General features: G+C 36.4%; 1 protein-coding gene across 1 annotated transcript in view; it reads left to right on the forward strand.

Moving 5' to 3' along the window:
- The window catches only part of LOC101406263 (ectonucleotide pyrophosphatase/phosphodiesterase family member 3-like), a 123,500-nt gene extending 108,379 nt beyond the window's left edge, over positions 1 to 15,121 (forward strand). The window contains exons 21-25 of the mRNA XM_087444123.1: positions 3,483 to 3,618; positions 6,108 to 6,185; positions 6,800 to 6,932; positions 8,519 to 8,675; positions 14,866 to 15,121. Coding sequence (XP_087300249.1) covers positions 3,483 to 3,618; positions 6,108 to 6,185; positions 6,800 to 6,932; positions 8,519 to 8,675; positions 14,866 to 15,036 — 675 coding nt within the window. The 3' untranslated portion in view covers positions 15,037 to 15,121. The remainder of the gene's footprint in view (positions 1 to 3,482; positions 3,619 to 6,107; positions 6,186 to 6,799; positions 6,933 to 8,518; positions 8,676 to 14,865) is intronic.
- Positions 15,122 to 23,910: the final 8,789 nt, after the last annotated feature.

The raw sequence follows: 23,910 nt of genomic DNA on the forward strand, positions 1-23,910 counted from the left end.
CTTACCATAAGGCAAGATTGTAACTATCCAATCTGCAAATACTTAAGTTTTAGCTTTTACATTCAGCCTGCAGGAAAGACAGTGTATAACTTCAATAAAATAATTTTATCTCCTGTTCAAGTTTTATTTTATCCCCATACCACACTATAAATGAAAGAATCTCACTTTCCTGTCTGTCCTCATTGTCTACTTCTCTTGAAGAATTTTGAGAGCAAGGGAGTTCAGATTTTGTCTGTGTGTCTCAGTTCTATGTACTGTTTTCCTGACTTTCTATCCCCTGGCTTAAAAAACTCTAAGGAACTCTGAAAAGCTGGCAGGGTTTAAGCTGTTTATGTGTGTGGTGGGGGTGTTGTTTCTATGCCTTCTGTCAGGAGCTGAAGACTCAGAGATGACATGACCATATCTCGCTCAATCCTTCTAGAGGAGTGGCTATTGCATAATCTCACGTTTGTAAAGGAGGCCACGTCCCGTCTTTCCTAGTCTTGATGCACTTTTATTTAGGGATTCAAGTTTGGTATGTAAGAAAAAAGATTTCAGTTAGCAGAAAACAGTAACATTTTTTAGTACTTTCTGGCTAAAGCCATCCTGGTCCATCTCCCCCAACCCAAAGTCTATGCCACTTTGAGAAAACAGTCAACATTTTGTCCAACTAAATTGTTTGAGCACAACTTCCACAGCTGCAGAACTTCCCTCCTTAACATTTTCATAATTTTATTTTTGTAATTTTAGCTGTTGAATACAGGCATTTCGTTTTCCTTACATTATGGAAAATGCATATATGGCTACATTTATGTATTGTGCATTTCTTCAAGTAAAACTTTCTAAACGTGAAGTTTTAGAGTAAAATTATAAAGATATGTGGTAGGGAACATCAACTCACAATATTCTGGATGTCTGTGGGGCTGACTCAGTCAGCAGTTGCTATTCTTGGTTCTCCCATTTTATGACATCTTTATGTGCCCTTCTGCCAAGTGAAGAAACCTGGTCGTTCATAGCTGTTTACCATGATATATTCTTTTAAAGAATATAAACAAATGTTTTTAGTTTTCCAGTGTCTGCTACCAGGAGAGTGAAATAAATAGTGAGAACTAATTTACTGCCTCTGACATAAATATCTTCATATTTCTTGGTTCACTTCTTGTTTTGGTGGACTATACCACTCAGGAGCTTCCTGAGAAAGGAAGAAAGGAAGATACGTTTTTGAGACTTTGTGTGTCTCAAAAGATTCTTATTCAGTCTACATACTTAATTGATGGTTTATCTTTAGAATTTTAGAAATAATTTTCCTTCAAAAATAGTAGGACATTAGATTTCCTGGACTTATCCTCCAATGTTTTCATATGTTCCCTACTTTTTTACATCTCTTGTCTTAAATTCTACTTTTTGAGAGATATGTGCAACTTCATCTTATAGATCTTACTGAATATTTTATTTCTGCTGTTATATTTTTAAATCCCAAGGGCTCTTTCTGTTATGTTTCCTTTTCTGTTGCTTTCTGATCCTTCTGTATGGATGCCATATGTACTCTCATCTCTCTGAGGAGCGAGTTTTCTTCTTCTTGGTTTCTACCCCCAACCTCAGAAAATATCTAGTGGTCCTTGGCTGTCAGCTGATATTTTAAGGGTGAGACACTAAGCTACATGACAGGGGCTTGCCCGCTGATAGGCTTCACTATTGGTTGATCAGAATGAGAGCCAGCCATTTTGTTGGAGATTCCCAATTGTAAGTATCTAGTTTTCAGGCTGGTTTGTTTTCCAAAGAAAGGACACTTCTCATGTGATCCAGCATATAAGATTGGCAGGCTACATGGGGACAGTGTGACTGGGGGGAATCTTACCACTCAGCATATAGATTTTTATTGAATCCCATTGCTTTCAATATGGTGCGCCTGCTCTCTGGTGTGTCTTGTGTCCTTTAGTCTGATCATCCCTCTGGTTCCACCTCTCCAGTGAGTAAACATTCTCTCTAGCCTCTTTTACAGACTTTTAGCCTATCCCCTTCTTTCCAGCGCTACGCATATCCCCTGTCTTTAGCAGACTACAATTTCTACCCTTGAGGTTCTGCAGTAGGAATCAGCTTCTTTGTGCTTTCCCTAACCATAAGCTTTTGGTTGTCAGTGTTTGCTGGTGTGTTAAGTCATGTTACAGCAGTAAACAAATATGTTTATCTGATTTCCAGCTTCTGAAAATTTCTTATCATCCCTTATATATCTTCTTCTACTGTCTTTTTCATGGGATATGGAAGGAAGCAGAGATAAATGTGTTCAGTCAAGTTGAGAAGTCTCCTTGACTTCTGTATAGTGTTTTCCAACTGGATTGTTGCAGTGTGTTAGCGGCTACATTCTCTGTTTGGCTTTCCCCAGACTTCCCTCATCTTCAACTCCTACCTGTTCTATACCTTCTCGTGGTATGCTCTTGCCTATGAATATAGCACACAATGTAAGTTGCCTTTTCCTTTGTGAATTGATCTTGTACATTTTATTTTTTTCCCAGCTTTATTAGGATATAATTGACATACAACATCGTGTGAGTTTAAGGTGTACAACATGATTTGATACACATATATATTTTAAAATGATTACTGCATACATTTTAGACTCCATTGCTAATTTTTGCTTTTAGTACAATGCAGTGAATAGAGGAAGGATATCCTAATTTAATTTAGTCTTCTTTTTTATAAATTATAAAAAAATTTTATTAAGAAATGTATACATTATGGGCAGTAGAGGGCATATAAGTCAAAATCTCTGAAAAAATTAAATGAATAGCAAAATGTTTACTTACTCATGATTATATGCTAATCAAAATATGATAATTATGCAATACTGTATTACCTTGGGCAATACTAGGATTAGGCAGCACAATTATAGGATGCCTGCTAGCGAATAAATTATTGTATTAGTCTTTAAGTGGAGTTACAAATAAAATATAAAAAAATATATTCTTCTGTTTCACGGTAAATGAAGCATAGCTACACATTTATTTCAATCCCCAAATGAGTAAGTTTTGACAACTAGAGCTACTTTGAATTAATCTTAGGTTGATTAAAAGTTCCTGCCCAACTGAAAAATAATATCCTTAGTTCATATGTATATTTTAAAAATAAACTTTTTATATTTTATTTTCAGTTTTATTGAAATACAACATATATCCCCACCTAAAAGTTAGATCCTGAAAAGGAGTTTGGTTTTTAGCAGTAGCTCCCATTATTCCTCTGCTCTCAATTCAGGTTTTATTCTGCAAATATTCCTTTCCCAGGTGTATTTGATTTGCCCTCCTGGTGTCCCTAAACAGAAGGGAACCACAGAAGAAAACATTGCTGAAGACATCCATTTCCCTTGCTTGCGTAGACCTGATTCACTAAGAAAATAGGAAAAGGTTAAATGAAAAACATTCTAGGGAAGTTACAAACCATATAAGGTGATGGGTGAGCCACACTGTGGGCGTTCTTTTCTCTTTTTTTTCTTTCCTCTTTTTCAACAGGGAGACACATCGCCTCTTCCTCCCACTGTCCCAGACTGTCTGCGGGCTGATGTCAGGGTTGCTCCTTCTGAGAGCCAAAAATGTTCCTTCTATTCAGCAGACAAGAATATCTCCCACGGCTTCCTCTATCCTCCTGGTTGGTATAACTCTTTTTTAACAGCTTAGAAAGCCCTCATCAGCTGGATGTGGACATGTGCCTTAAACATACGCTCCCCACCGAAACTACCTGCTTGGGCTGAAGGAGCTGCCCAGGAGGCTTCCAGTGGTTGTGGGCCGGCCCAGAGCAGTGCCACAGCTATAATATAGACTAATAAATTTTGCAGTGGGAACCACACATCAGCTCTAATCTGGCCCAGATGTTCAGAGAGTTCGGCAGGTTTAAGTTTAATTTTAAAACGGAAGATTCTTTGGAAAGGGACACAAGTGTCTAAAAAAACATTTTTTCTGGCTACTGCCCAAGCTCAGGCCTGCATGGGGAATGCAGCTGTGCCTGTGAAAGGAAATCAGGCAGGAATTCAGGCCTCCTACAGTGTATGTTCACCAATTTTAAACTGTAGATTAAGCAGCTGAATGAACTTTAAGTTCATTTTAGAGAGTGTCTGTCTCTCTTGGGAACATGCAAAAGCCAGTGTGATTTCTCTAAAACTCAAATCTCTTCCCTGTTCAGCAGTAAATGTCATTTTCGTTAACTCACCCATGAGATTTTCAGCAATTTCAGCTTCTGGGAATGGGGTTACTCCTGATATTTGACTTCATTTTTCTGGAAGTCATGACCAAAGAGGTCAGTTTAGAGATTTATAATTTAGAGATTGTGAGATTTATAGTGGGGAAAAAAAAGGCGTGAAAGGCAAGTAGCACAACAATTTAAGCCCCTAACACAGAATTAGGACAAATAAACTGATATATCTTATTAACATATCTAGAGTCAATTAGAACTACCAAACTTATGCAAACCCTAGGATAAACCTTAAATAGTTGCAACACTTTATTAATAGAATTCTTTAGGGCCGGCCCCGTGGCTTAGCAGTTAAGTGCGCACGCTCCGCTGCTGGCAGCCCGGGTTCGGATCCCAGACGCGCACCGACGCACCGCTTCTCCGGCCATGCTGAGGCTGTGTCCCACATACAGCAACTAGAAGGATGTGCAGCTATGACATACAACTGTCTACTGGGGCTTTGGGGGAAAAAAATAAATAAATAAAATTAAAAAAAAAGAATTTTTTAAATGGGCATATAAAATTGTGTCTTAAGCAATAAGATATAGGTTGATATATAAATGTTTGCCTCAAGAAGGAAATGAAATTTTTTAATAACTGAACAGCTTATCTCAAAAAATATTAAGGATAAAATGAAACTCCCTTCTAACTCTCCACTATAAATTCTGTTTGTTAGAATTCCATTATAAGCTAATTCTTATTTTCCTCTGAAAAGGAGGTAATGTTGTGTTGATTGTCCTCCCAACTTTCAGCTTAAAAAGTAGAAAAGGCTTATAGGGGATCTGAGGATAGTGAACAGCATGAGAAACCTTAAGGAAAAAACCACGAACAACTTGTTTGTCCCTGCCTTTTGGTGCCCACCCACTGGCCTTTCATTTAAGTCTGAGTTAAGATACCCAAGCGGAGTTTAAATATAAACTTTTATGGGCTTGTACCTTTTTAATCCTCACAATATTTCCATGAATTAGATGCCATGAGACAAATGAAGCCCAGAAGGACAGAGCACTTTGCTCAGGTGGTTCAGCTGGGAGACAGTGGAGCTGGGCTTCCAAACCGGGCAGTCTGCTTCCAGAGCATACATGCCCAGCACTCACTCTGCTTGATAGCACGTCCATGAGTCCTCAGAGCCGATCATTTGTGGTGTCATCAGTCAGCAGTCTTCATTGGGTTAAAACTCACTTTCTTAAGAAAATTTTATTTCGGAAGAACTATTTACAATTGCCTTACTATTTTGTGAACATTCAATAGCTATGCATTCATATTGGTGTTATATGCATTGCCCAGGGCTGCTGTAACAAATTACCACAAACTTGGTGGCTTAAAGCAACAGAAATGTATTCTCTCCGAGTTCTGGAGGCCAGGAGTCTGAAATCAAGGTGTCAGCAGGGCCGTGCTCCCTTTGAAGGAGAGAATCCAGAGGAGTATCCTTCTTTACCTCTTCCAGCTTCTGGGGGAACCAGGCATCACTTAGCTTGTAGCTGCATCTCTCCAGTCTCCGCCTCCGTCTTCACATGGCCTTCTCCCCTGAGTCTCTCCTCTTCTCAGCCTTCTCTCTCCTTATAAGGACGCCAGTCCTTGGATTTAGAGCCCAGCCTAAATCCAGGATAATCTCATCTCAAGACCCTTAACATAATCACATCTGCAAAGACCCTGTTTTCCTACCTTCACCTTCACAGGTACAGGGGGTTAGGACTTGGACACAGCTTTTTGAGGGTCACCATTCAACCCACTACAGTATCAAATGCATAAAACCGCCTGCGTTACTGATGACCTCTACTGGAGAGTACTTAGTATCTTGGTGTTTAGACTGCTAATAAATTAACATTCGTATGTAATAGTAATTTACCCATTATGTAATATGTCGTATTTTCTCTTATAGCTAGATTTAATAAATTTAATTTGTTTTGCAGCAAACAGTGGAACTTCTCAGAGTCAATATGATGCTTTAATTGCAAGTAATTTGGTTCCTATGTATGAAGCATTCAAAAGTAAGTACATATTTAGATCATTAATTTAAAAATACCTAAGTGACTCTATGAACTTACAAACTAAGCACATCTTTTATTGCAATTTGTTCCTGATATTGAGTCATTTTGTTCTAATGTTTTAAATATAGAAACAGGAAGGATGTCTAACATAATTTCTTTTCACCTTCAACTTTGGGTGACTTGTTGCTAGAATTTTGATAAGTTGCTTTTGACCCTAATTTAACTGTAAAGAGCTATTCACAAAACAAAATTCTACTGACACTCATCATAAGTAAGTGAAAGGTGTTTGTCCCTAGAGTCATAATTAATAAGGCAGCGTGTGTGTTCTGGCCATTTTTAATACTCACGGTCTCAAAGGCAACTCAGCCCTAGGGAGGAATTTGGAGACATATTTAACTGTAATTTCAAGACTGCAACCATATCAACAACAAAAATCTATCGTTAATGTGGCCATTTATTTTTGTTGCATGAACTGTTTTACAGAATTATCCAATCACCATTGACAATTATTAAAGCAGAATTTGATGCTGTTTAAATGTACCTGTCTATAATAGAAGATAGTTCCATGTTCAATAGAGGTAGATATTTTTAACACCTTATTCTTTTATTTTTAGAAATATGGGATTACTTCCACAGTGTTCTTCTTGTAAAACATGCCATGGAAAGAAATGGAGTGAATGTGGTTAGTGGACCAGTATTTGATCATAATTATGATGGTCATTTTGATGCTCCAAATGAAATTACAGAGTAAGTAATTTGAAACCAAATGGACTTTTTGATTTAGCAGTAGGGTATCGTGAGGGTAAACCTTGGTATTTTAAACAAAAGCTCAGTATTCTAAACAATACACAGTATGTTTATAGAGATGTTATCTAATTATTTTCAACTAGACTATCTAAATATTCAGCCAAAACTTTACGTGGCAAAAATTTAAACTAATGGGCAAAGAAAAATTGTCCAGGAAAGCTTTAGCAACATTTTTATTCAGAAAATTTCTAAACTGATGGGCAAAGGAAGAAGGTGATTCTGTAAAGGTTAAGGAGATGGGCAAGACTCACTATACTATTGATAAATATAGAACTAGTCCAGCAATATAATAAATTAAAAAATCAAGTAGTGACGATTCATAATATTGTCCAATAGTGGATGATTCATAAAAGTATTTCCCAGGGGAGGGTGTAGGCTTCATGTAGAAAACTAGTCCTACTAAACTGTACATCTTTGTACTAAACCTGGTCGTAACAGGTTGCTAAGAATTACCTTTGAAAGCAGCACACAAGAATAGAGAGGTTTAGAAGTGTCCTCCATTATTTTACTTTATTATCAAAATGTAGGTAGGGCCAAAGTAAATAAGTGTGCTGTCTAAGCCTAGATTATGAAAAGCAATGATTTCTGCCTGCGCCTTCCTGCAGCGTAACATTTATGACAACTGAGTGTGTGGCCTTGTCCTACACTGTTTGCTTTGTCCCTATTTCAGTGTTTATGGAGCCTGCATTTCACCATTTAATAATTCTAGCAAACTCTTTGATAGCACTCTACTGTGTGCTAGCTCCTTTTCTAAGCACTTTCATAGGCTTCGTTTAATCCACAAAACATCCCTGTTAGATTCCATTGACCCCCATTTACAAATGAGGAAACTGAGACACAGATAGGGTTAAGTAACTTGTCTATGTTCCACAGCTAATAAGTGGTAAAGCCAGAATACGAACCCAAGCGGTCTAGCTTGAGTCAGTGTAGAAGTTCTGATTCATAGTGATGCGTTACTGCTTATACCAGCTCATGTTCCTTTCAGTGGACTCATTCTAATAACTTACCTTTATTGTGCACTGAAAGCTTTTAAAAGTACTTTCATGTTTGTTATCTGAAACTCAAGGATTTATCTCCACGTCTACAGGAGATGGTAGCACAGGATCACCTCTGTGTTAAAGTAGAGGAGACTTAGTAAGTCATGGAACGTGAGAGGATTAGTACACATGTGGAAGTGCACAGCTGGAGTCCAAGTCAGGGCTCCTTCCCAGCCACTCTTCTGTTAGAGAAGGTCACGTGAAGTGTGGAGTCCACAGAACTAGGAAACACAGAGGGCATCATATCACGCTCTGCTTTTCTTTGTATTCTAATATTTTCCTATAATATTAAGATGACCAAGCTTGGACTTCTGTAAATCTCTGGCTCATTGAAGTCAAAAAATATGTGATAAGATTTTGTACTTTCTGTTTATTTACTTTCTTTTACTCTTCTTTTGCCTTGGTGTTTCTTTAAAAATATTTAAAGACATTTTTAATCTTTAGAAGCAAAAGTATACTAACATCCAGTCTTTTCAATTGTGTTTTCAGATATGTAGTGAACACCAGTGTTCCCATCCCAACACACTACTTTGTGGTGCTGACTAGCTGTCAAAATCAGAGCCACACCCCTGACGCCTGCCCGGGGTGGTTGGATGTCCTACCCTTTATCATCCCTCACCGCCCCACCAACGTGGAGAGCTGCCCTGTGAGTACGCCCTGGGAGAGTCTGGGACTCAAGAAAAGGATGGGTCAGAGCTCATTGGGCTTTCGGAAAAGTGATCTGACAACAATGCATGTTTCAGGTGTTTCATGGGTAGAGTTGTACTAAAAATGACCTCATTTTTTAACTTTTCCTTTGACTATTGATGTCTGTGTAATTAATATCAATTTAAACATGTATATGTCTGCATGAACATGTGTTTATATATGCATATCTTATGTATTTTATTTATATACATTTTATTCACACTCACTAATAAGGGAAGGGGTGGCATCTTATTAATATTTTGATTCTGGATACAAACGTTAAAGTTCTGTTCCAAAGTTGGCACTAAATTAAGGTTTCCTGAATGACTATGTAAATATAAAAGCTCCATCAATTTGAAACATGAAGTCTGCAATTAATTACATCTATATATATGCATATACAAAATAAGTTAGTTCAAGTAACATTCCTTTTTTAACATCATGTATTAGATAAGACCTCAAAGTCTTTTTGGATCAAGGCAAATTATGTGTAAATAGTTACTTTAACTTTCATATATGTTCTTTATAGGAAAAAATACGTATCTTGGTGATTGGGTTTTACTGAAGTTACTCAACAGATGTATTGAGTACCTATTTAATGTGCAGTATTATGATAGAAACTCTTTATAATGCACCGAGGAGGAATGCATTGTCTCTGCCCTCAAGGAGTTCATATATAATTTTGATATATAAATGAGGATAAATGAAATAGAGACACATAAATGGGTCAGCCAATAGTATAAGAATTATTTTAAAAATTAAAAAGTAAGAGATGTCACAAAGTTGGGATTAATTGCTAAACACTCTTATAAAGATTTAGTGTTTCAAATTAAAAACACATTTGGCTGGAATATTCAATAAAGGTTACATGAAATGAGGTGGGAGTAGGGCTGGGCCCTGAAGAATGGGCAGAATTGGAATAGATGGAGAGGATCAGGAAAAATCTTCCAGTGAAGAATGGAGAGGATTTGGTAACTAATTGGATGCAAGAGCCGAATGAAAAGGGAGACTCAAAGATGAATCAGAGATTTAAATGTGGGTAATTAGGAAAAAGACAGAAAGAGGGAAGTTAGGAATGAGAACTATTTTGGCAGATAGATAGGATAATTAAGTTTAGGCATGTCAAGTTTGTAGAAATGGGCTTTCACATGGAAAATTCCAGAGGCTATTAGAGGCTGGAAATTAAAGCTTAGGTTCCAGGCCAGATTGGGATTCACCTCTATTCTTTCAGGTGTTCAACATGTAGCTGCCTTCATCATACTATGTACTGTGGGAGATACACAGATAAATCAGACGTGAATTCTATCGAAAGGGGCTCATAGTCTAGCAGTTAGAAGCCTAGTAAAATACAAGAAGGAAGAGATAAGTGGCACAAAGAGGGACAAATAAAATTGCTGTAGAATTTCAAAAGAGAAATACTTCCTGGTAGGGAAGGTGACATTCTAGCTGGGTCTTGAAGATAGGTTTTAAACTTGAGTGTTTGAATGGTCTTTCAGGGATTGAAGATGGAGGGCAAAGGTTAGAGGCTAAACAGTGGGTCACTCATAGTCCTAGAGTGAGGAAGAGTTTGCAAACAAGAAGCTGTCAGATGTTGTGTAGTTGCATCTCTTCCTACTCATCAGAATTTTATTGAGTTGAAACCAGGGTAAGCCATCATTCTTCACTTCCTCTTCCGGTGGCAGACATTGGTTACCTGAAACAATGTGTGCTCTTTACCACTGAATTGACGTTAAAAGTTCTTTATCACAGAGGTGCTAGGTAACCATTTTGGGTTGTTTAGAATGGATGTGCAGGGCCGGCCCCGTGGCTTAGCGGTTATGTGCACGCGCTCCGCTGCTGGCAGCCCAGGTTTGGATCCCGGGCACGCACCGCTTCTCCGGCCATGCTGGGGCCGTGTCCCACATACAGCAACTGGAAGGATGTGCAGCTATGACATACAACTATCTACTGGGGCTTTGGGGGGAAAAAAATAAATAAATAAAATCTTTAAAAAAAAAAAAAAAGAATGGATGTGCAAAGAAGAAACTCTTTGCTCTCCCTGGTCTAGGCCCTTATCACCTTCTATTAGGACTTATGAAGATGAACCTTAAGTAGCTTCATTGTCTCCTGTCCTCCTGCTCTTCACCTCTGTACACTACCAACTTATTCACCTTGAAATTTAGTTTTTCATTATGACATACTTTCTCATACCCAAACTTTGATTATCTACCCTGAATAAGAATACACAAACAAACAAAAATCTCCTAGTCTGTGCTTAAGGCTCTTCACAATTTACTCTCAGTTCATCTTATAGACCCAAGTTCCATGTCAACTGAAGTCCTTGGAATTGCTTGAACCCATCTTGAGTTTCCCTACCTCAGCATCATTGCTCATACTCTTCTCTCCTCTAGAATGCTCTTTTGTTGCATCTGCTAGAAATTCCACCTATACTTCAAGATAAAGTACAAACAGAATGAAGCCTTCCCTGATCATCCAAGCAGAGATGATCTCAAAATTAGTAGGGCATCATCTCTGTTGAGTGGGACATCATCACTAATGAATCAGACGTTATACAAGGTTTTAAAGCAATTTTCAGTATAGTAATAAGGATATGACATCTATAAAGATAATTACAAGACAAAATATGATGAGTATAAAGCAAACTTAATCCCAGCTATGATTATAAGAGACTGTGAAGTTAATAAGATGTGGCTGACAATTAGATATGAGGGTGGGGAGAGGCAGGATGAGAGAGAGTCAAAGGTGACTGAAAATTTAGTCGTGACTGGCCAGGAAATATATAAGACAATCAGTTGTTTTGGGAAGGACAGACTTGCTCTTGGTGGTCTTCAGGTTGAGAAACTAGTTGACTTTCTAGGAGGATATGTGAGGAGTGGTATAGAATAGAACTTACCTGCATGGGTATTGGAGTTGGGCATCCTGGGTTCAGTTACTGACTTGACCTCTTTGGGTAAATAACTGAATATCACTTTCCTCAACTGTATAAAAAAATTCACTTCCCCTCATGAGGATTGTGAGGATTAAATGAGATATTTCGTATGAAACCCAAAGAATTCTCAATAAATAGTAAGCAAATGATGGCCATTATGAAGAAATCATGATGGAGTTACATTCTAAAGTCAACATGAAGTGAAATCATATGCAGAGAAAATCCTCTATAATAAAATCACCCAGAGAGTACAGTTACATACACAAACTGTCCCTTAATAAGTGCAAATAGCCAGTATGTCCACCAGCATTAGAACAGGTGATTGTGCTTTAAGCACTCAGTGAAATAGTTGGCCTGCTTTAAGGGTCATGTTGTATGAAAATTCCGCGCTGTTAAGTATTCTAATCACTGGGTGTGGGGAGGTACTCCCACCAGAAGGAGTTTCAGGGAACTGGCACCAGTTGTAGAAATGAGAGAGTCACAATTCCACTTCACACGTGGTCTAGGGAACGAGATTCATATTTCCTTACTTACCTTCTTCCTTCCCTTGTTCATTCCATCTTTTCTTCCCCCTTTTCCTCTTTCTTTTTTCCCTCAACTTTGTATTGTGAAATTCCTGTCAGATAAATGAGAATGTTGCCATGAGTCCCAGTGACTATCGTTATTGTAAATCACTCAGCAGGTATTGGAAAAAATACAGGTATGGAACTTTGAAGAGAAGTTCCATAGAGATAGATTTGGATTTAAATCACGGGAGTGAACTAAAATTGCCAAAGGGAAGAAAGCAGAGAGAAGAGTTCCAAAGATGGAACTGCGGGAAATGTCTGTACTTCCCAGGATGGAAAAAACTGGAGTCAGTTAAGGGAACAGAAGGTGTCGTCAAAGAGGTAAGCAGTCAGAGCTATGCGAGACAGAGGAGGAACTTTCAGAACCTAGAGGTGATTAACCAAGAGAAAGGTCTAAAAAAACCCACTCAGTGAGGTCATCCTTGACAAGGCAGTTTCATTCGTGTGGTAGCAGCCACAAGCAGACTGTCGGTGGTTAAGGAGAGTGAATGAGGACATGCTTTGGGGAGAAAAATACTGAAACTGATATTGCCTCAAGAAACTAACAAAATGAGTTGTATTTTCAGTGTAGATACATAAATATTTCTATTTATGTATCAGTTCTAATACATATGTAATCATATATATGTATATAAATCAATTACATGTACAGTCAAAAGCATGTATTTAAATATAGCTCATAAAAACTGTGTATATGCAAGGCTGCTGTTCTGTTGGGACTCACTGGTCCAGCTAGAGCAGTTGTCTACAGCTGGCTTCTGTTCAGATTGGTTGTTGCCGTTGATTTAACTAGCTTGAGTACTAACTAGCGTGAGTATCACCCTGCCTACATACAATTATGTGTTCTACTTTAAGATCATTTAATTGCAATTTTAAGAGAGGGAAGACTGTCAGGTGTTCACTAAACATTTAGTTGGATGGATACCAAATAAGCCAGGAGAGAGTAGAGGATTATAAACCAAGTGGGAGGAAACTTTATGAAAAAAGTGATCAAAAATACTAAATGCTGCTGATGGGTGAATTAGTAAAGGCAGGTGAAAAAGACTGAATTAGATTCTCCTTGGAAATATGAGCTCAAATTAGTACACAGCATATTTGTTGTTTAAAAAATTAACTCATGGGGCAGGCCCAGTGGCGCAAGCAGTTAAGTGCACGCGCTCCGCTTCGGCGGCCTGGGGTTCACAGGTTCAGATCCCGGGTGTGCACTGACGCACCACTTGTCAAGCCATGCTGTGGCGGCATCCCATATAAAGTAGAGGAAGATGGGCACGGATGTTAGCTCAGGGCCACTCTTCCTCAAGAAAAAAAAAAGGGGAGAGGGTGGGCATTGGATGTTAGCTCAGGGCTAGTCCTCCTCAAAAAAAAGAAAAACAAATTAACTCACATCATGAATCGCACACAGAGAAATGCCTCAGTGGTTAGAAACAGAGTAATTTCCCCATATACTTCCTCTGGCTCCAAGAGTAGCCACTTATTTTAAGCTGGCATATTTAAAAAACTGGTAAACCACTGCACTGAAATCAAATGAGAGTTTTAACACACACTCCTCTAATTAAGCAAACTTTTACACTTTCTTACTTTTTAAAATTTAACTGAAAATTAGCAATATTATATGAATATCAGAAAATTAGTAAATAAAGAGTAAGGAATTTCATAGAAATCCACGGCTCTAAATTATTGAACTAACTTTGATATAGTAAAAAAACTATTAAAACTCAAATGGCCAAGGAATATCTGAAAAGATGCTCAACTGTACTAACTCTCACGGTAATAAAATTTAAACAGGGATAAACGCTGTTTCACCCTGCGGTTTGACAAGGATGCAGGGAAATGGGGATTATCCTCCACTGCCAATGGAAGTGTAAACTGGCACAAACACTTTGAGGAGTGCTAGGTACAACATCTGGCAAAGTCAAGGTTGCATGTACTCTAAGACCCAACAACTCCATTTGTATGTCCTAGAAACTCATGTTCTTGAACACAGGAGGCATGGGCCAAGTTATCCGTTGTAGTGTTATTTGTAATGCCCAAAATACTGTCAGTATGGCAATGAAGAAAGCTGTGCTGCCACAAACCACAGCTAACAACAGATGACTTAACTAAATCTAGATGTGTCACTATGGATAGATTATAAACATAATATTAAATGAAAAAGTAATTCTAGAATGCCACTTACAATATCATTTCTAGAAATTTCAAAACTCATAAATCAATTCCATATATTGTATATAGATGTGCAGTAAAATTTTAACAACAGTCTGGATTCACACGGACTCATGATAATGATTAGCTCTGAGTAGAGGAACACTGGGGACTTAACTTTATCCGTAAGATTTCATTTCTTTAAAAAATTTCTATCTGAAGTAAATATAAAAATAGCTAAACTTTATGACTTTGTGGTGATCTGTTATAGTATACTTTGTACTTTTAGTTTTATTTTTAATAAACAAAATTTAGCTGTATCAAATAAAGATTTAAGGCAATAAAAACCGCAGGAATATCAAATTAAGTTGTACACCTGAAACTAGTATCATGTTGTATGTCAAGTATACCTCAATAAAAAAAAGGAAAAAGGACGATTTCTAAGTAATAAAGATCTTCCTGTTAAAGAAAAATCATACCCTATAGAAAATAGCCTTTTGTTTCTTTTACAGGAAGATAAACTGGAAGCCGAATGGATTGAAGAAAGATTGAAAGAACACATTGCCCGGGTCCGCGATGTGGAACTTCTTACTGGACTTGACTTTTATCAGGAAAAAGTACAGCCTGTCTCTGAAATTTTGCAACTAAAGACATATTTACCCACATTTGAAACCATTATTTAATTTCATCTGTAAAAGAGTTTTGGCAAAATGTAAATGATTTTTTCTGTTGAAGAATCATAAAATAAAGTTTTCTATTTTTCCTTAACTCCTCTAAAAGCCATGTTGCACAATTTTCAATACATATTCCCTTCTCTCATTTCTATGAACATGTATTATTTTAAAGTTACATTTTCTTTTGCACAGAGATTATACTATGTTATACCTTCCTTATTATATTATTTCTCTTATAATCTTTGCCTATATTTTTCTGCCCAGCATTATCTAAACAGAATGGAGTATAAGAGAAGTAGGTATCACTTTGAAACTGAATCCATTCTACAATCAGTTTTGTCATAAAACTTTTTACATTTGGCAGTTAGGCAATATTTATTAAAATAAAGTATGTACATTACCTTTATTCAGTAATTTCACCTGTAAAAACTGTGCCAACAGATATACTTTGCACAAATGCGTGAAAATATCATTTTTTACAGTAGTGAAGGCCAGAAAACAACCTAAAAGACTGGTCCAACAAGTTGTGGAATTTGTTTAAACAAACAGTGGACTGCTGTTCCAATGCTATAAAGAGAGAAGTAGATCTGTACACTGACTGTGTGGCTGTTGTTAATGAGGAGCAGGGGGCAGAATAGCATGTGTAGTACGTGTGCTGTCATTTTTTAGGGGTTGGCAAACTTTTTGTATGAAGGGCCAGATAAAATTTTTTAGGCCATACAGTCTGTTGCAACTAATCAACTCTGCCGTTACATCAAGGATGTATCCTAGGTAATATATGAAAGGAATTGGGAGTGGCTATTCCAATGAAACTTTGTTTACAAAAACAGAGGACTAGATTTGACTCACAGGCTATAGTTTGTCAACCCCTGATATATATAATAAAGCCAGTGTGGGGAGAGGCAGGAATTAATACTAAAGAGAGAGAGTAAGATAAAAGTTTTATTTTGTGACCTTTGGTATTGCCTAAAATTTAAAAAGAACACCTGTGTACTGAATCTCTTTAATTTTTCAAAATGTGGTTATTAAAGAGATCCCAGTACTTATTTGAGGGGCAACTCCATTGGTCAGATATTTGTATTGCTAGAGTGGAAATATTTCAGATTCATTTCTAATAATACAGACCAGTTTGTCCAGGGGACAGAGGCTTTGCTGGTGATGAAAAATGTTGTGGCCTAAGCTTCAAAAATCAGTTTCTCTCAGGATTTCAATTGAATTATGGTCATTAATAACTAATTGAAATGTTAACTCAGTGCCATTGGATTTTGTTTTACACATTTTCTCCACTTTTAGGATTTAGTTTAAAAATTTATTCAGTGAAAAATCTACAATACAGAGAGGCTGAAAGACAAGACATAAATTGGAAACTATCCAGCTGTATGGCAAAAATGTTAATATCCTGTATATAGATAGAATTCCGCCAATCAATGCCCCCCTGCCCCACTGCAGCCTGAAAACTAGAAGAGATCACCCAGAATTGAGACTCCACTGGGGGGAACAAGTGGAGGATGGTTACAACCCTGAACTGAGTTGAACTCTGGACGCTCTCATTGCTTCTGAGTTTCTCTGAAAGGGACTAAATTGTTTTCCATATCAGATCAAATGGGTGCTCAACATAGAAAGATTTCAGAGAAACATTAAAGTTACATTTTTTTGCATAGAGATTGTGGAATGTTATACCTTCCTTTTTTATATTCATTATCCCATTAAAAAGATATGTAGGAGTAAAATTCTGAAGGAACACTGATGATTTAACAGGACATGGAATTACAGGGAATTTCAATTGCTACTTTATAATGTTCAGTGTATAGCCCGTATTTTATAATGAGCATGTTTTATTTTAAAAATCTGAAAATCTAAACAACTTAGTTGCATTTAAAAGAAAGTATTATTTAGAAAGAATATCAAAGATAAAGAATGGTTCCAAGAGTAGTATAAAGAACTTGTATAACCTTCACCCAGCTTCATCAATTAGTAATCTCACTGTGTATATATATATTTCTATTTTTCCCCTGAAGTTTCTGCCCATTTACCTCTCAATACTTCAGAGTGTATTTCCTAAGATCAAGGACATTAACTCACACAACCCCAATCAGGAAGTTCAGTGTCAATACAATAGTATTATTTAATTTACAGATCTAATTCACATTTTCCTCATATTTTCAATAATGTCCATAATGTTTTCTTTCCTGGGATCCAAAACAATATCATTCATTGCATTAAGTTTTCTTTTCTCTTTGGTCTCTTATAACCTACAGCAGTTCCTCAGCCTTTACCAAATAACATTGGCATTTTTGATGAGTCCAGGTCATTTATTTTGTAGACTGTCTCTCCACATGGGTTTGTCTGACATCCTCATGATTGGGTCCATGTTTTGCATTTTGGGCAGGAACACTGTGTTAGTGATAGTGTGTCCTCAGTGCTTCATATCTGGAAGCACAAGATGGTGGTTTGTGCTGTTATTATTGACGCCAAAGTCGATCACTTGGTGAAGTTGGTGTTCACCAGGCATCTCTTCTGTAAAGACAGTATTTTTGCCTTTGTAGTTTATGTTATTTGTTAGGGGGAATAATTGAAATCCTATAAATATCCTGTTTTTCATTAAATTTTCACCCGTTGGCTTTAGTATCCATTCATAATTCTTCCCTGATTCAATTTTTACTATGACATTTGCAAAGGGTGATTTTTTAAACCACCATTATTCCTTCTGCATTTATTAGCATACTACTGTTCCCTTCTTATTTGTTTGTTTATTATTTGTTCGTTATCTGTATAGATTCATGGATTCTTTTTTATTCCAATGAATTAAAATACACTATAATCATTACTTACTTTGGTACTCAAATTGTCACAGATTTGGCCTGTGGGAACTCCTTTAAGTGGGCTCTTGTATCCTTTTGACACATCCTCTTCATTTCTGAGCACTTCCTTACTTTTAGGTACAAACAAAAATGTTTTAGGCTCATCTTGTGCTTTCCTTCTGCTAACTCGAATTGGCCATTTCTCCAAGGAGGCCTGGTTACATTGAGTGAGTGCTGGTGCCCTAATTACTTCTGGGGTATCATTGCATCCAGGTCCCTTTAGTCAACAAAGGTATAATCTATGTCTACATCTCTTTGTCTGTGTCTCTCTGTTTCTATCTCTATATTTATAACTATGTATGTAAAAAGCCATGAATTTAATTACCATGCAGTACTACATGGTTCTTTCTTTCTAAGCCTTTCTTATTTCACAATTGTATCTCCCTTCTCCAATAGTGAGAAATTTGCTTCCCAACATTATCAACATATTTACTCATTTGCTCAATCCAATACATGGAACATTGGAATTGCTAACGAATACCACTGAGGCAAACAAATCTTCTAAGTAGAATTCAAGAAATATTTCCAGTTCTTTGTGTCTCTAGCTAAGAATTCATAGTTAGAATTCTGTGTTTCAAAATTACTTGGATAAATTTCCCCCTCCTTCAGTGCAGTTACATTATTCTTTGAAATACAGTAGTATTCGTTTTTGTTTATATTCCGTTTACAGGTTTTCCCATTCTTGTTGAGTCAATTTTATTTTTTTGAGTATGTGAAATATTAACATAGTTCCAAAGATTAAAATTAGATGAAAAAAGACAATGAGAAGAAGTGTCCTCCCTTTCTCCTTCCAGCCCTTTCCCATCTACCCTGTGTAGACAACTAATGTCATTAGTTTCTGCTTTATCACTCCTGTATTCACTTTCACAAAAATAAACAGATATATTTAAAAATTTTTCCTTTCTTACACAAGAAATGACATACCTGGAATCACTTCATATCAGTTTGTATAGATCTTCCTCATTTATTGTTGCATAGTACTCCATTGCATGGATGTATGTAGTTTGTTTCTTAAAGGCTCTTTTTTAAGAGCAGTGTTAGGTTTACAATAAAATTGAGAGGAAAGTACAAAGGTTTCCTATATATCCCCTATTCTTACACATACATAACCTTCCTCATTATCAACATCATTCACCAGAATGGTCATTTTCTCCCAAGGATGAATCTGCATTGATACATCATAATCATCCAAAGTCCATAGTTTACCTAAAGATTCACTCTTGGTGTACACTCTACGGTTTTGGACACTCTACGGTTTTGTACAAATAATGGCATTCATCTATCATTATAATATCATACAGAACATTTTCACTGTCCTAAAAATCCTCTGTGCTCTGCCTATTCATCTCTCTCCCCCCCACCCTTTCCCGCCACTGGCAATCACTGTTTTATTGTCTCCACAGTGTTGCCCTTTCCAGAATGTCATATGGTTGGAATGATAGACTATGTAGCCTTCTTATACTGGCTTCTTTCACTTAGTAATATGCATTTAAAGTTCCTCCATGTCTTTTCATAATTTAATAGCTCATTTCTTTTTAGCGCTGAATAATAATAATCATTGTCTGAATGTACGAGTCTATTCATTCACATACTGAAGGACATCTTGGTTGCTTCCAAGTTTTGCCAATTATGAAAAAGCTTCTATAAACATCTGTATACAGGTTTTTGTGTGGGCATGAGTTTTCAGCTCCTTTGGTTGAATACAAAGGAGTGTGATTGCTGGATCACATGGTAAGAGTATGTTTAGTTTTGTAAGAAACCGCCAAACTGTCTTCCAAAGTGGTTGTACCATTTTGCACTCCCACCATCAATGAATGAGAGTTTCTGTTGCTCCATCCTTGCTAGCACTTGGTGTTGTTAGTGTTCTGAATTTTGGCTATTCTAATAGGTGTATAGTGGTATCTCGTTGTTTTCATTTGCCTTTTCCTGATGACATATGATGTGGAGCACCTTTTCATATGCTTATTGGCCATCTGTATATCTGTTATACAGATGAGGTGTCTGTATAACATGTACATGTGAGGTGTCAAGGTCTTTTGACCATTTTTAATTACACTGCTTGTTTTCTTACTGTTGAGTTTTAAGAGTTCTTTGTATATTTTGAATAATAGTCCTTTATCAGATATATCTCTTGCAAATATTTTCTCCTAGTCTGTGGCTCGTCTTCTAATTCTCTTGATATTGTTTTTGCAGAAGTTTTAAATATTAATGAAGTCCACTTTATCAATTATTTCTTTCATCGATCATGACTTTGGTTTAGTATCTAAAAAGTCATCACCAAATCCAAGATTATCTATATTTTCTCCTATGTTATCTTCCAGGAATTTTATAGTTTTGCATTTTAGTTTTAGGTCTGTGATCCATTTTGAGTTAATTTTTGTGAAGGATGTAAGGTATGCATCTAGATTCTTTTTTCTTTTTTTTTTTTTCACATGCAGATGTCCAGTTGTTCTAGCACCATTTGTTAAAAAGACTATCTTTGCTCCATTGTATTGCCTTTACTCCTTTGTCAAATATCAGTTGACTATATGTGTGGGTCTATCTCTGGGCTCTGTAGTCTCTTCCACTGATTTGTTTATCCTTTCACCCATACCACTCTGTCTTGAATACTATAGCTTTATAGTAAGACTTGAAGTCAGGTAGCTTCAGTCCTCCAACTTTGTTCTTCTCTTTCAATATCATGTTGGCTATTCTGGGTCTGTTTCCTCTATAAATATTAGAATGAATTTATTGATATCCATAAAATAACTTGCTAGGATTTTGGTTAAGATTTCATTGAATCTATGGATCAAGTTGGGAAGAACTGACATCCTATAATATTGAGTCTTCCTAGCCATAAACATGGAATATCTCTCCATTTATTAAGTTCTTCTTTGGTTTTGTTCATCAGTTTTATAATTTTCCTCATTTAGATCTTGCATATATTTTGTTAGATTTATATCTAAGTATTTCATTTTCGGGGGAGCTAATGTGAACGTTATTATGTTTTTATTTTCAAATTCTACTTGTTTATTGGTGGTATTAAGGAAAGTGATTGACTTTAGTACATTAATCTTGTATCTTACAACTTTTCTCTAATTGCTTATTAGTTCCAGAAGTTTTTTGTTGATTTGGATTTTCTACATAAGCAATCATGTCATCTGTGAACAGAGACAGTTTTATTTCTTCCTTCCCAATCTGTATACCTTGTATTTCCTTTTATTGTCTTATTATATTAGCTACAAATTCCAGTATGATGTTGAAAAGGAAGGGTGAGAGGGAACATTCTTGCCTTGTACTTGATCTTAGTGGGAAAGTTTTAAGTTTGATGTTAGTGATAGCTTTTTTTGTAGATATTCTTTATCAAGTTGAGGAAGTTCCCCTCTATTCCTAGTTTACTGAGAGTTATTTATCATGAATAGGTGCTGGATTTTGTCAAAAACTATTTCTGCATTTATCGATATGATTATGTGATTTTTCTTTTTTAGCTTGTTGGTGTGATGGATTACACTGTTTTTCAAATGTTGAACTAGCCTTGGATACCTGGGATAAGTCTCACTTGAGTGTGGCTTATAATTCTTTTTATACATTGTTGAATTTGATTTGCTAATATTATGTTGAGAATTTTTACATCTATGTTTATAAGAGATATTGGTCTGTAGTTTTCTTTTCTTATAATGTCTTAGTCTGGTTTAGGTATTAGGGTAATGCTGGCCTCATGAAATGAGTTAGGAAGTATTCCTTCTGCTTCTGTTCTCTGAAAGAGATTGTAGAGAATTGGCATAATTTCTTCCTTAAGTGGAATTCACCAATGAATCCATCTAGGCCTTGTGCTTTCTGTTTTGGAAGGTCATTAATAATTGATTCAATTTCTTTAATAGGTATAGGACTATTCAGATCATCTGTTTCCTCTTGTGTGAGTTTTGGCAGATGTGTATTGCAAGGAATTGGTCCATTTCATCTAAGTTATCACATTTGTGAGCTACCATAGTTTATTAAATCAATCTCCTATATAAGGGCCTTTAGAGTGTTTCCAATATTTTGTAGTTACAAATATACAGCAGTGAATACTCTTATGCGTATGCAGTTTAGTTGGAAGTGTATCTTCTTGGAAAATTTCTAGAAGTGGGTAAACATATGTATATATCCGTATATATTTATATGTATATAATAAGTTTTACTTTTTAAAAATAAAAGTATTATGTTGGCACAGTGTTCATTCCTAAATTGATACTATATTCAAAATCTGCATTTACTGAGATGTCATTTTCCCCCATCAAAAATGGAAATAATTTATTTTTTCTGAATTATAAAAGTAATGCATACTTTCTGTAAGACTTTCCAAACCATACACATATATATACTTAACTATATATATACATATATTATATATGTATAATACATATATTAAAATCACACCTAGTCCTATCAACCAATGATTATAACAATTAAACCCTATTAACCCATGGCCCCTGGGCATAGCTCTCCTTTGAATGTAGTATTTGAACATGGGTTTTGGGGAAAAGTCAATCCATATTACTTTTAGTTTTTTCTCGGGGGAATTTCAAATTTTTCAGGAAAATACTTGTGTTTTGGGGATTTAGAAAATCCTTTCTATATGAAAGTGTAATTTATTGGAATAAGTAAATGACTGCTTGACATTTCAACAAATGTCTTGATTTTTTACAAATTGGTGCCCAAGTCACATGTAACTGAGAATTAATGGAGACTCATGTGGGTGTAGTAAGAATCCACATTAGCATCCATGAACAATCATCACACCAGTCTTCTTGAGGTATTTTTTGACTTGTGGACAATAGAACTATATCATCTCAGCTAATGTAACTGTCTTTCCTTTCTGTTCTGCTGACATTGAAATATGTGATCAACTAAATTTTTGACGAGTGCTTTTTATATGTGAGAATTTAATACAATAGAATTGCCTGCTTTTAAATAGAGGAAACCACATATTACTGCTATTTTAGTTATATGTGTTTTGATAGACAGCCATATAAGAGGGACATTTTTGTGAGTTCCAATGTTACTGAATCCAGCATTACAAGTAATTCTTTTTTGTAGAAAGGGAACTTTCTAGTCCAAGTGAGGTCAGCTAAGGTCTTGGGAGCAGACTTGGAAAGAAGGGAAATTCTAAATGTTGGGTTATTTTCCTGATTTAGCTAAAGTTCTGGGAATTTATTTTCTCAATCCATTTCTTTCTTCCTTCCCTCCTCCCTCCCTCCCTCCCTCCCTCCATTCCTTCTTTCCTTTCTTTTTCTTTCCTTTCTTTCTTTCATCTTTCTTCCTGCTTTCTTTCTTTATCTTTTGTTTGTTCTTTCTTTCCCTCCCTCTCTTTCTATCTTTTCTCTTTCTTTCTTTTTTCTTTCCTTTTTATTTTATTTTTTTTTAACCTCTCACAGGTTTTAGTGCCATAGTTGGAATTAAGGGAGCTCAGGGTCTGTTCTTCTAGAAAGTATTAGAAACAAATGAATTTTCTGGCCAAGTAGAAGTAGATGGGTAGAGATGAATGGGATAAAGAGGTACACCTACTGATGTGCCGAGGATTCATCTTCAGCCGCGAGTTTAGCTAGAATTCAGTATAAGAATGTCCCTTCTGTGTTTGATCATTTTAGAATAAGTAAATGGAATTTCTAGGAGTCTATATCTATACTGTTCTTGACACTGTAAACCCCATCTGGTTTTGGCATTTGAATTCATTTCCAAATTACATTTGGGTCCTTTGACAACCCTCTTGCCCTAGGGAAATCTCTTTCCTTCCTCCACCTCCATGCCCACCCCTGCATCACCACTACCCCACCACTGCTCCTTGTCGTCTGTTTACTTTGGGAGGGCTGGGCATGGGAATGGAAACAGGACATAAACTGAAACAGTTTTCACAAACATAAACAAGGCTGTTGGAAGAAACAACTTCCTTTTTACAGAGCAGCCTTGGCAGACCACAATCACTCCCTCAATCAGTGGACTCACGCTTGAACAAACTTCCAGACAGAAACAAACCTCAGCCTTCCAATGACAGAGAATTCAT

The sequence above is a fragment of the Ceratotherium simum genome, chromosome 19 (assembly GCF_057802395.1).
Source record: "Ceratotherium simum simum isolate JZ-2026a chromosome 19, ASM5780239v1, whole genome shotgun sequence".
Classification (NCBI taxonomy): Eukaryota; Metazoa; Chordata; class Mammalia; order Perissodactyla; family Rhinocerotidae; genus Ceratotherium; species Ceratotherium simum.